General features: G+C 40.4%; 1 protein-coding gene across 2 annotated transcripts; it reads right to left on the reverse strand.

Moving 5' to 3' along the window:
• Positions 1–1,551: 1,551 nt before the first annotated feature.
• Positions 1,552–12,877, reverse strand: ston1 (stonin 1). 2 transcript variants are annotated; one of them, XM_081616060.1, is made up of 5 exons: positions 12,361–12,877; positions 9,139–9,549; positions 6,065–7,970; positions 3,502–3,704; positions 1,552–2,824 (listed from the first exon to the last, which is right to left on the reverse strand). In XM_081616060.1, the coding sequence occupies exons 3-5, from the start codon at positions 7,902–7,904 to the stop codon at positions 2,759–2,761; spliced, it is 2,109 nt and encodes a 702-aa protein (XP_081472186.1). In that variant the 5' UTR covers positions 7,905–7,970; positions 9,139–9,549; positions 12,361–12,877; the 3' UTR covers positions 1,552–2,758. The 2 variants fall into 2 exon arrangements, with proteins under 2 accessions (XP_081472186.1, XP_081472185.1); XM_081616059.1 differs by lacking the exon at positions 9,139–9,549.
• Between the last annotated feature and the right edge of the window lie 805 nt (positions 12,878–13,682).

A 13,682-nucleotide genomic window follows, 5' to 3' on the forward strand; every position in this document is an offset into this window, starting at 1 on the left:
TCTTCCAGGCCCCGAGGTCGACTCTTCCTCTACCGAGGGCGAAAGTGCTGCAGCTGAAAGCGGCAACATGAAACGCATCTCCACACAGAGCAGTTTACTGTGGCTGTCACTTTGCTACAGAGCTGCTCTGAAGTTTGCACTCAGAAGTTTTTGCTGCAAATATAGAAAAGTGAAGACTTGTTCTTAAGATGCGCGGCATCACCATCCACTCTGCAACCGCATGTTTAATTTATCAGCACACATCTTGGAAATAGAAATTACTTGGTCATTTAAATAAATTTTAGATTCGTAAAATGTACCTTCTGCTTCTTCATAATACATAAAACTAAACCCAGTTTCATAATTGAAGAGTGGTAAAAGGAAAGCCAATGTTGAAAGAAAGCCATAAGTAGCCCTGGCTCACTGCAGTCAGGTACAATCATGTTTTTTGTTTTTTTTCATGGCCACATGCACTATCTGTTTGGCAGAAAACTAATATTTCACATTACCCCTGAACTCACCATCCCTATAATGAAGCAAGGTGGTAGCCGCATCATGCTGCGGGGAGGCTTTTCCTCAGCAGAGATGGAAAACCTAGACTTTAGACTCACTTTTTAGCAGAACAGCCTGAAATATACAACCAGAGTTACAACAGAAAGGATCAGATAGAAAAAATATTCATGTGTTTGAATGAAATGGTCAAAGCTGAGGCCTCAGTACCGTTGGGAATGTGTGAAAACTTATCTAAGCTGCAGTTTATAAATGCTCTCATTCAGATTTCAATCAGCTTGAGTTATTTTTGCAAAGATAATTCCCCACCTAAAGAAAAAAAACAGAAATCAGTGTCTGGCTGAGCAAAACAAACAGAACCACGCCTTGAAGGGTTTGCTGGTGTACCAGCAGCAAAATGTGTTTGAACAAAGTACAGTATTAACTCTGAGGCTGATAACACATCAACATCACTCCTCAATCCTCTCTGTATTCACATGAAAACACCATAAACATGTTGAAGTTTCTGATTGTGACTTAACACGTCAGAAAGCACAATCTTTGTAGAGACTGTAAACAATGAACGGGTAAAATAACCAGAATACATCGTTTTGGGACGTTCTTTTTCACAAAAGGAAGAACTGGATGAGTTCCTGCAAGTCGAAGCTTCTGCCAGGAGTGAGTCATGAAAACAAGAGCCAAAATGAAAGCTGGTGCTCGCCTTATAAAACCAGAGTAATCTGGTGAAACAATGGCGATCCGTGTGCAGCTCTTTCTCTCTCTCTCTAATCGTGCCAATCCGGTGTTGTTCAGCTCCGGCTCAGATGTTTTCTCTGCTGGCCACTTACCTTTACACCATGTAGCACTTCAGAAAATCATTACCAGAGCACTGCATGTAATGTATTGAGGAGCACGGTGTCAGTACTGGATGTCTCATCCCGCTATCAAAGGTACAATCACTGAGAGTCAGAGGTACGTCCGATTATATCAGCTTTTTTTTGGCTTTTTTCTGCGTAGATTTAAACTCAAGAATTTGTCCCGAGTTTAATGGGTGTAAAAGAACAAAATAACTACTCAGAGTCGTTAAGGTTTAATTCAGTTTTTATTCTTGATGCACATAATAACCAGCGTAAGCCAGGTACCTCACATAAAAAATAAAAAAAATTCCCCTCACCATTTTTAATTAATTATTTTATTCAGACCTTTTTTTCCCAGCCAAGAGGTAAAAAAGACCTCGTAATAAAGATTTGATTTGCTTAAATAAAATTACAGTCGTCCATAAAGCAGCCTTTGTTTAGAGTCAGGGGTCAGTTCTGTATTGATGATGACAAAATGCTGGTAAGTATGGAAGGCTAAAACTGCCACAATCAGACAATGTACCAACAATTTTAATGAAATTGTTAATTTTATCATATTAGTATGTAAAAAAAAATACTAAATACACATCATGAAATGTTAGTTTAATGTTGTATGTATGTTATATAATATTTTGACTTAATTCCTTTGCAGCAGCCCACCATGAAACATCAATAGCAGCTTTTATAACACACTGAACAGGACAGATCAGGCTGCTAATGAAATAATACAATAATTTATTCTTTGTTACACTGCCCTTACACTTTCTAAATCGTATCTATTTATATATATAAAAAATATTTAACTCATATTTGTGGTTGAATTGTGGCAATTTTGTGCCTTGTCAATAATGAGGCTCATAGTGTCACACAGTGAAGTTAAGACATGAGTTTATGCATTCATTATTACCAAGAACGCTTCAAATACTTTTCTTTTCATGTAACCTATCAATAATAGAAGACACTTTAGTATAAATTTAAAGGAATGATTCTTAAATCTGTTTGACAGAATTGTAAGAAACGGCCTGACCGCCAACTAAGATGATGAAAATAATTGATGATTTTAGCTGATTATTGGATAAATTCTGTTTAGCATGACTTCAATGAGACTGTGAGTCATTCTGGAGAGCAGTGCAGAGAGGATGCGAATGCAAGATTTTATATACACACAGTAGTATAGTAATATAATTAATAAATCTATTGTAAAATCTATGTAAAGTGCTAGGCAAGAAGAATGTTAAGTTGTTGTTTTAAGCCTAGAGACATTCGGTCTCAGGGTTAAGGATGCAGAATTTCATGAGAAATGCAACCAGTTACTGGAGAATTATCTGAACCTGACAAAAAACCTCAAAGCCTCTCAGTACCCTCACGTTTTTTGATCCACATTAGGATGATTTTGGGAAGAGTGTTGAGCAAAAGAAATGCTGTTTTGGAAATTACTGCGTCATACAACCAGATTGCCTCTGTGAGTCTGTTTCAATCCATTTTTTCTCCACTTCCACCTTAAAAAAAAGAAACAAAAACACACAGTTAGAGAAACCAATATAGAGTTTGAGCTACGGTGGAAATAAAAAGTCTAAAAATCCCATTTAAAATCTCAAGTTTTTATTGTGAATAAAATTAGACCCTTCATACGATCTGTACAAATTAAATTTGAAAATTTCATTTTGCAGGGGAAAAAATACAAAATCTAAGGCTAAAATAATATGGCTGCACAAATTTCTTATATCTTGACATGTGGTTGTCAGCATTAACCACATAACTCTGCTATTATTTAAAGTGCATCGAATTAATTCTAAACAAAAGTTAAGCTTGTTTTTTCCTGACATCTGGCATCTCAGTGTCAAAATGTATCAGTCAGGAGATGGGCACAAAATAATTTACAAGCCATTAAATTCATCATAGAGCAAAGTAATGTCACTCATTACCAAGTGGAGAAAATAGGACGCAGCAGTGACATTGGCAACAACAAATAGGAATAAAAAAGCCACATTATTTGTTTCTATTTTGCATTTTTTCCTCCTAAAAGATTTCAGTTTGTTTTTCAGTCGAGCAATTCAGGTCAGGGGTCACGATGTGGGTCAAAAAGGCTCTGAAGTAATTTATTTTGATTCCATCTCTTAGCATGTGTGCGCAGACTTCAATCCACCTTGTATAATTTCCTGAGGACTCGTCTCACCTGACAGTGATAGCGCGTCCAGCTGGTCACGTGTTTCTGCGGCTGAATGTCGTTCACAGTGCCGAGGGACTTGACCCTGGTCAGCGACACGACCGCGCCCGAGATTTCACATTCCATGGAGACAAAGGGGTACCAGTCACAGGGGATCTCCTGATCGGATCCCAGCTCCAGCTTACAGGAGAATGAATGGGGATGATCCATTGCTGCAAGAGGCGGGGGGGGGGGGGGACAATGTGCTCTTGTAGTTAACAATAGTACAACAGCAGAAAAATATGCAATGCCAAGGAAGCCAAAAGTACTGAGGGGCTCATCAAAAATGGATGAGCCAGGGTGAAGCATGCAGCGGCCCTGAGGTGCAAAGAGAGACAATAAAGCTGAAACCTGCTGAGTTTTGATTTTGTAAAGCTAACCTGCCAGTTCTTATTTTATCAGACTCTTAATTTTTCTTATCAAATATAAAAAAGCCAGAATACTTCTACCTTTGGGGGAAAACCAGAGTTAACAACAAAATGCATTCTTAGTAAAATAAAACCATTTTCTAAGAGGACAGCCCAGAGCCGTCTTTCCTTACATCACAGGTAATCTACAAATACAACTTAATCCTACAGGTTTGCAACAGATGTGTCTGTAGATAAAATACGACTAAAAATTATTTCAAGCTACCTTTAGAAGACAGGTTATGCTTCACTAAATTTGGAGCTGAAAATTGTACCACAAGAAGCTCAGTGATATGAGATCCATTCTAAATAAAGAAAAGATGAGTTTAACAATTAAGGGAATAACAGAGTTGATGTAAGACAATTCTTCTTCCCGCTGATCCACAGGCGCCCAGCTTAGTCATTATCAGTCTCTATCTGTTTGTAGAGGAATTAAGATTTTTATCTTAAAAAGTGACATTTTTGAACGGATGGTAACACATCCTAACTCAGTATGATCTTTGACAGGAAGAGTCAGATTCCTTAAAAGGATGAAGCAAAACACAGTCAGACTTTCGTTTATTTTTTGAATTCTCTGCAACCGCTTGAACAAATACCCAGCATGCCACTGAAAATGGAGCTTCTCTGAGCTTTTGTGCTTTCTCTTCAAAACCGTCATTGATACTGAAAATAGCTAAATTAGTCTTCTTCCCTCATTAACTGTGAGGCGTGTTATTGTCTGCGTGACCTGTGAGCGAATAAATCTCTGATCAAGAACACAAATAGAAGAAAAAAATCAGATTTTTGCTACCAATAACTGATCAGAATCTGGTTTCTGTGTCCATTTCTAAAATATTTTTGTCAGCTGTTCTTTGTGAAACGTTTTCATGTTTTCTGATTTTTTTGTTTGTATCCACCTATTTGATTTATCACTCATTTTGATTACTTTTACTTCCAAAAAACAAATATTTTCCTGTGATTTTATGAGTGGTCTTGAGCCCATTTCCTAAGGCTTTCCGGAGTGTCTAAATGATTTTGGTTGCTCAACATTTAAAAATACAACTACATCAACTACATCAAAAATATTTTACACCTTAATTACATCCTATTTAGATTACTTATAGTTTTCCATTCTGTCTACAAAATATTCAAAATGCTGCTGTTCACCTTTGAATGGGAAGAAAAATAGTAACCGCTGTTCTGGCCTTGCTGCACTGGCCTCCTGTCCATTTAAGGATCAGTTTAAAATTTTTTTGGTTGTCCTTAGGATTTCAAACAATATGACACCAACTTATTACTCTGAACATTTATGGGATTCACACACCAGTTACTGCTGGTTGTAAGTCAGAGGCGTTCCAACATTCGATCATTTAACATTCCAGGTTAAAATACAAGAGTTTTTTCTCCCTTTTAATTGTAATTGTGTAGCTCTTTTGTCAGATTTATTATATTTCTGCAAAATTATACTGTATTTTAATTGCAGCATGACCTTGAATCAGCCGACTATAGTATGGATACCAGAGCCTGACTGCCTGGTATTATACAATTAATAAATATTAACCCTTCCTTTTTCTGTCAAAAATAACATTTTCTCATATTTAGTCTCTTCTTCTTTGCCCTCTTTTATTTGGAAAACCTTCAGATTGACCTTTGTGTTTTTCTTTCACAGCAAAATACTCCCATTAAAGTAAAACAACATCTTTCTGGCTGCACAGGAATAACTTTCATATCAGCAGAAGTAAAAGGCTCATAACGAGATTTTAGGGATTTTGGAGACTTTTCTGCCATCTGTTTCATGCAGTTTGAGTACATTTGGTTAGATGGTAGATCTCGGGTATGCTAGATGTTGTTTTCAGACTTTATTGTCCTCCGTTAGCATTTCTACTTAGCTGATTTTAAATTCCTCTTATATTTCTCACGAGTCTTAGATTCTTTCATCGGATGTCCTAATTTTGTTTTTACATGAATGTATGTTGTATTTTTTAGTACCAGCAGCAACAACTTATGCTTTTGTTTTGAAATATCAAGTTATACTTTTCTGGTTTATGTTTTTTGTTGAAATATTCTCAAGCTGTAGGATTTCTTAAGGTTACCGTATGAGAATCTAAAACCAGTTCATTTCAATCAATCTCTTCTTGAAGTGTTACCTGTGTTCTTGGCAGGCAGTCTATCGATCCTCCACACGATGGCTGAATAAACATTCTCGTACTTGACGGATCCGATGGACACCTGCATGACGGGCTGCGAGTCCGCGGCTCTGACCGAGCCCAGGCAGGCGTTTCTATTCATCCGGGCCTTCAGCGACCTTTGCCGCAGCAAGGCCACCGTCTGCGTCACCTTGACCCAGTCGCCTGGAACCGGGATGCGGATCACTACGTTCTCACACAGCGGTTGGGAGGTGTCGGACGTCCTGAGGGAGGAGAGGAAGGTGGCAGACATGTTAAGGAAGGCCTGCAGCTCCACGTAGGCTCCTTGGACCGTGACCACGGCTTTGATCGAAAAGGGAATCTCGGTACAGCCCAGGACCGCCGTTTTGTACCGCATCAGCTCCACCCGGCACGCATCCGGAGGGGAGAACTTGATGAGCCGGGACATCTGAAACTCAGTCTCGTTCACGCATTGGTGAAAATGTTGGTCGGTGATCTCCATCCAGAGGTCGCTGTCCTCCTCGTACCCATAGCTGGAGTTGGAATGCAGCAAGCCAAGATCGTTCAGGGCGAGGAAACAGTCGCCCTGTCCGTTCAGGAAGGCCAGACAGTGGATCTGGGTGAAAGCTGCCCTCTCCATGACCGTCCCCAACTTATCCAGGTGTATCCAGATGTGGTCAGTGACCTGCAGCGACAGCTCCTGCTCCTCGTACTGCCGCCTCTGCTGATGCGGCACGCTCAGCTTGAAGATCTCCTCCTCCATGGAGACAACCAGATCCTCCATGTCCTCATGCGCCGTGGAGCCGAACTTCAGCAGCTGCTCCACCTCCGCCTCGTGACTCACCTCCAGCTTCGGGTGGAAGCGCTTCTTCTCGGTGTAGGAGAAGAGCTCCACCTTGACGGTGAGGACCTTCCTGGGCTCGCTGTAGTTCTCCACCTTCAGCTCCGACGGCCTGCACTGGGGGAGGAGCTGGAACTCTTTGTACGGCTTCTCCAGGCCTTTCTCGTAGAACATCTGCAGCACGCCTCCGGGGAGCAGGCGGAGATAGATGGGCCCCCACTGTCGGGACGACATGCGGTTCTTTTTTTCAGGAATCCTGAGCATGATGGGCCAGCCATCCCTCTTCTGACTACGGAAAAGACCCCTGGGGACGAACTGTACCGAACCATCGCCTATAACCTCGTTTCTTCCCTCTGATATGTCCGTATGTCCCTCATTTCCTACTTGTAGGTCTTCCAGTTTATTGCAGACAAAGGAGAAAGGGTTCTGGGGTTGGTCGCGGGGAGGAGGCGTGCTGCCATCTTTGGTCCGAATAAAGAATCGCGGTAGGCTGTTGTCTGTGTCTGAGTCTGAGGAGGAGCTGCTTACATCCACGCTCCGTCTGGAATCGTCCCAGAAGGGGTTGAAGTGTCCAGAGTTTCCCCTGAAAGCTGGGAAGGGGTTCGGCCCATCCGCGGGTTGACTTGAAGTCTCTGGTGCCGGTGAGGGCACGGAGACGCCCGATGGGCTGGAAAAACTCCGGATGAAGGCATTTTTTTCGCACGATGGGAAGTGAAACGGGCTGGTGCTGGTGGAGACTCTGGTCACAGGAGTACTCAAGGCGCTGCTGCAGGGTCTGAAAGACTTCCCACTGGAGCCTGACTGGCTTTGAGGCGATTCCAGTGAACCGCTGAAGCTCCAGGAAGTGTCTTTGATTGGAGGAAGCACCAACTTCAGACCATTGGGACGTGGTACTGATGCTTTGATAAGAGAGGGTGACTGCAGGGGCTTCTGAGGCGATGAGACCGGCGTGACTTCGTCGTCAAAGGTGACCCAGTTGGAATGGTTGGTGGAACACATGGCTGGACGCTTCAAAGGACAACGGCTCCTGGATCACAGGTCCTCCGATTCAAAGTTTTTTTCCATCTGTCAAAGGAACAAAACCAGGAGTCAGAAAGAAATATTAAAAAATGATTTACATTTGAACACAAGCTCCAATTATCACAGAGAAAACATGACCCTGAGGACATTAAGAGCATTTTTCCTGAGGGTAAATTCCTAAAATAAAACTCATGCTTGTCACTCCATCGGCTTGATCTGAAGATTATCTTTCAACCTTGAAGATAAGAGGCTGGAGCTGCAGTGAGAAAAGACACCCATGAATTTGTAGTCAACTTAAATGTATTGTATTTGATTGACCTGATCTGATTTAGAATTGTAATACAATTTATTTTATTTTATAAGTAAGTTGGTAAAAACTGTGTAACTTTTTCTGATTTTTTTCATACTACAACCACAAAACTTTATGTTTTATTCAAATAAAACACAGTTCCGATGTTTAATGTTCTTTGGAAAATTAAAGTTGATCAATTTTTGAGATTCATATGTCACTTGAAAATCATCTCAAGACAACATTTGAAGTTATTGCATTAATTTTTGAAACAATTTAATGTCCAGCAACATTTGTTCCCTACTGATTTAAACCAGGAATGTCCAACTCCTGTCCTGAAGAGTCCCTGTCATGTATATTTTAGATCTTGACAACCAGAGCTGGACATCTCTGATCTCTCCGATTAACACTTTCAAAAGGAACAGTCACTTACTTTTTCTGTCTGCATTTTGATTAGAATCTAAAAAAAACAACAACTTTAGATTCAAAGGTTTGAAAGAACTGCACATTGTGCACTTTCAACTTCCTGAGATCTTATTAAAAAATAGGATGGTCTAAATATTTTATGGTGAACTTGCTCCAAAATGCATTTGAGAGAAGTTGGCCGTTGCAGCAAAGATCCAGCCACATTAAAGGGCCTGATTGGCCCATAATGTGATGCAGCAGCTGGCAAAGCAAGAAGCTAGAGAAACATAACGGCTGTTTAATGTCTCTGCCACCGCTGTAGGATGAACGTCATGGATGTGGGACATATTTCCAAAAAAATAATTAATTTGACAGCAGATAGAGATTAAACATGCTGCAATCGTCATACAGTCTTGCAGTTAATTTAGCTGCAAATCAATCATCGTCTGTCCTTTGATGTGCTGGCAGCTCTGCTCTCAGAAACATCAGGCTCAAAGGCCACAGAGAGAAGCCACTTACAAACTGCTGAAGCTCCATCTCCCAATAAAGAAAAGCGAGCTGAAAGCCTCAATTACAGCCTCCCTCCTCCCTCCAAGATCACAGCCACCACTTGCAAGTTGGAGACATCCGATGGAAAGTTCCCCTCGGTATTAATAAACTCAGGTCTTGTGTTGGATCCACTTCGGGAAGAGCAGATTGACAGCCACTCAGTCAAACACAGAAGAACATCTTCCTAATGGGAGGATGTTTGTAAATCATACGCACGCATCCGCAACTTCGCCCGTCCTCTCCGACTTATAGAAGGCAGTCGGCTTTGATTCAAAGAGAAGGATGTGTTCTTTCAGGAGGGGGGAGTTCACTGACAGGCTTATTTCCAGTTTTCTTCCTGGGCTCTCTCACAGGCGGCGCAGAAATGAGACGCTGCTAAATCTATGGAGGACAAAAGAACACATTCCACTCATTCCTCTGGGACCAGCGGCTTTGCACACAGGAAGTACCCGCCTGCTCCACTTGTGTGAACAACAAATATTATCCATAATGTCACTTTATCTCATTCTGATGCGTCTGGTTATTAACCTGAGTCAAACTCAAGCGGACATGCAGAAAGAGAGACTGCAGTTTAACACAGGCACAAAATAATACAAGAACAGAGATGTTTTGTTTGGACGTTTTCGCACTTTGAAATTCTTAATTTAAAAAAGAAAAAAATGTGCAACTGAATCAAAAACACATCAGCAAGCATCCAAGTTTTCACAGTGGAGCTGTCCCCTACGGGGAACGGAGGTGAAATGTTCTGACCGTGACAGAAACCAGTACTTATCGTCATTTAGCCACAAACGATGACTGAGCTGAAACAGCTCCAGAGTAAAACTGCTGAGCTGAGAGAAAAGAAAAAACAAAAAAGAAAAAAAAGATGAGCATGCAGATGCTTCCTGATGACACGAGGCAGGTTCCTGTTGGATCCTCTGCATGTTTCCTGCTCGTCGAGTAAGCCCGTGGTTTTCCTGGGATGACATGAAAATAAAGGACATGGCATACCCTCAAGTTTAATTTAAAGCGAAACGATTTCTGTTGCGACGAACAATGACGATGTAATCCAGGGCAGTGGTTGAAAATGAGATGACCCATCTCCAAGGGCATCACTACCACCAGCTTAGAAAGGAAAAGAAAAGAAAAGAGGAGAAAAGAAGAGAAGAGAAAAGAAAATAGGAGAAAAGAAGAGAAAAGAATAAAAAAGAGAGCTGCCTTCAAGCAAAGCAAAACTAATAGGGAGTCTGGGTCCTGCAGTTGCTTTTTTCCGCTCATACACTTAATAAAGTTTTTATTGTTGCACCCGTAGAGTTTGTTTCAGACGCAGTTTGACTGGGAGAAATAAAAAAGGATATATAGATTAAAAATGTGAGTGTGTGCAGTTTTCTCCCAGGCAATTAGGGAAGGCTAATGAGGAAAAAAAGAACAGTTAAAGTTAAAGTTGGACTGTCACTTGTGGAAATAATACAAGATTATTTTCAGGAGAAGTAAAACAGTCTGTGGGCAAGGATTCTGCTTGTATAAGCAGCTACACTGTGAATTTATTAAGAGGAAATGTAGATTTTACAAAACCAAGCTGGTTTAAAGGGCAAATATCATCATAGTTTAGCGCCAGAACCATCCTAAAAAATCAGAATTTTCAAACAATAAATTAGAACCTGCCGAAACGGCTTGATTTTAGAAACAGAGAGAGAGGCAAAAAGAGTGGTTTTAAGTCCCCTGAAATGTTTCCACTAGCTTCACTATTGGAAACATTTTTCTGCTCTAGTATGAAAAAATGAGAACTTGGCTTCAAATAGCAGAACATGTTTAAAGCTGCGGTATGTAACTTTTATAAACAATATGTTTTCTTTACATGTTTCTTAAAACTGACACAGTGTGACTGACAGTGCTAAGTTCTTCCTCTTGGCTCTGATTGGTTGTTTCTGACTGGGGGCGGTGAATGAATTTCTGCAGATGGCAGTAGAACCATAGGTAATCTGTCTCACATTATTCTGTTAACACATATTGACAGTTCTAACAAATGCGTAAAAAAACATACTGTTTGTAAAAAAAATTACATACTATACTGCAGCTTTAAGAGACATCGATAATAATGTTTCTACCTCAGCTATTAGCGGTGAAACAGCAGCCAAACCAGCGGCCATATTGGATTGTGACCCCAGGATTGCTCCATCGATTTTCCTTTTAGGATTCTCATTTTAGGAGACTTATTGTGGTTTTCCCGACTTGAAATTGAAAAATTGACTTCCGAGTACAAAAAGGTGTGAATTTCCGAACTGCCCAAGTTCGGAACTCCATACCTGACGTAGCCACTCTTCGACTACTTTCGGCTAATGTTGGGATGCCTGTCTTTTATCTTTCACGCTATTTCCACACCATTCTCGACTTCGTGCACAGAAACTATTATGACTAACAACAACTACAAGCAAGAACACAATGAAAAGTAAAAAAATAAAATAAATTGTATCCCTTTTATTAGACTAGACTTTTACAACGAATTATAGAGTGGTCGTAAAGTGCAGAAATACTCTATACAGCAGCCCCCCAGAAGGTACTTCTAAAATAATTTGTTGAATTACTTCCGTTTGAGTTTCGTTGTGCCAGCCACATTTACACAGATTTAGCTGTTGAAACCAAAAGTGAACAAAGTCTCTTTCATTTTGTTTTTTTTTTTAAAGTTCTCAGCTGAACTTACGGATTAGAAAAGCCACATTAAAATGCCATTCCTTTTCGTAAATTAACTGGATCTCCATCTCGTTTCGCATCTTGATGCACTGTTTGCACCATTGTTGCACGCAGAGGGGGGTCAGTAAATCCCAGCCAAACACTCTAGTCACCGGGTGAACTATTTAATTTCTCCCACAGCAGCTGGTAGAGAATCAAAACAGAACGAGGATGCTGTCATCCACAACAGAGGCCCCTGTAACCCGAACACAGAGGCCCAGTTCGGGTCCCAGTTTAGTTTTACTGTTGTGACACACACACTCAGAGTTGTTGTGTTTACAACTTTTAAAGCTGTATCACTGCATGCAACACTTACAGTTGAACCAAAACGGACTAAACACCGAGGTCACCAGCGTTTACAAACAGTCCGAAACTGTTGCCCCTGTCCCTGATTTTTCTTTTCTTTTTTTTAAGTGTCCATGTTTAGTTTTTTTTTTTTTTGCAAAACATTTCTGAATGCAAAAGAAATCCATAAATACTCACAAAGTCCCGCCGAGCTGTTCTGCTTTAATTCAGGTCATGACCGCCACTTGATGGACACGTCTGAATTCCGCTGTCGGCAGTCTTTTACTCAAAATGGCAGAGTGTAAATCCTGGGAGTTTTCACAGCGTAGCGCTTCCCCTCCCGAGTTTACAGACTGTCCTCCAACGGGACAGAGCGGTGGTGTGTTCAAGGCTGTCGGACTTTTGGAAACCGGCCACATTGCGCGTAGAAACGTAGCAAGCGGAGAATACGGCAGACTTTGCGACTAAATAACAGCAGACCAGATTTTGGTTAGACTATTTTTGGTTTAGGTTTTGCTATATTTTTAACTCTGGTCTTTATGAGTCTCTGCTCTCCACTTATACTTTTGGTGAGTCACGCTAGTGATGATACAGCGGGTGTCTGCATGTCCCACAATTCAAAAACAGCAAGAGCCCGCTTAGTTTACCTCGAAAAGGTATTCACACCCCATAACTTTTTCATTTTCTGTCCCTTTACAACCACAAACTTTAGTATATTTCATTAAAATGCTTGCCATAAAGCCTAAATAGCTCATAATCTCTAAGTTAACAATTAAAAGGGGAAAAATGACACTCACTCCATTACACATAAACCTTCAGAAACCACTTTATTGGTGATACTGAAGCTGAATCTTTTAACCATCACGTAAAACTATAAGGAAACCTAAACTGAATCTCACACTTTCATCCACATTATGAAACATGGTGGTGGCAGTCACATGTTGCAGGGTTGTTCTACTTTAACAGTGATAGGGTAATCTGATGATAGCTGACAGTAGGATGGATAGAGCTAAATATATGCCAAAACAGGAAGAAAATCTCTTACGACTTGGAACTGGGGTGGAGATTCATGTTCAAGTAAAACAAACCCTCAACATACACCCAGGGCTATGCTTAAATAATTTAAATCAAATGTGGCCATTATTCTCACATTTGCCATTATTCTTTGATTGTGTAGTCAAAGTTCAAACCAGCCGAGAAACTTGAAAAATACTATTGGCAGATTTGATTCATGCAGGCTGAATACCATTTTGGTTTTTATTTTCTGATTTGCAGAAACATTTGAAACCATGTATAATTATTATATGGTACTGCTGTTTTCGCTCAACTCCCAAAAAAACGTTAACCAAAAAGCATAAGTTCAAGAATACACTAATAGTTACGTTTTACATTTTTTTGTTTGTTTTTTACTTCCTGGTAGCAATAAAAATACATATACTGTACATTTTATTTGACCATTTTTATTACACCATCAACTTAAAACAAGTGGTTGTTATTGGTTATTTATCCACTTTGACCTC

The sequence above is a fragment of the Poecilia reticulata genome, chromosome 15, assembly GCF_904066995.2.
Source record: "Poecilia reticulata chromosome 15, P_reticulata-male-v2, whole genome shotgun sequence".
Lineage (NCBI taxonomy): Eukaryota > Metazoa > Chordata > Actinopteri > Cyprinodontiformes > Poeciliidae > Poecilia > Poecilia reticulata.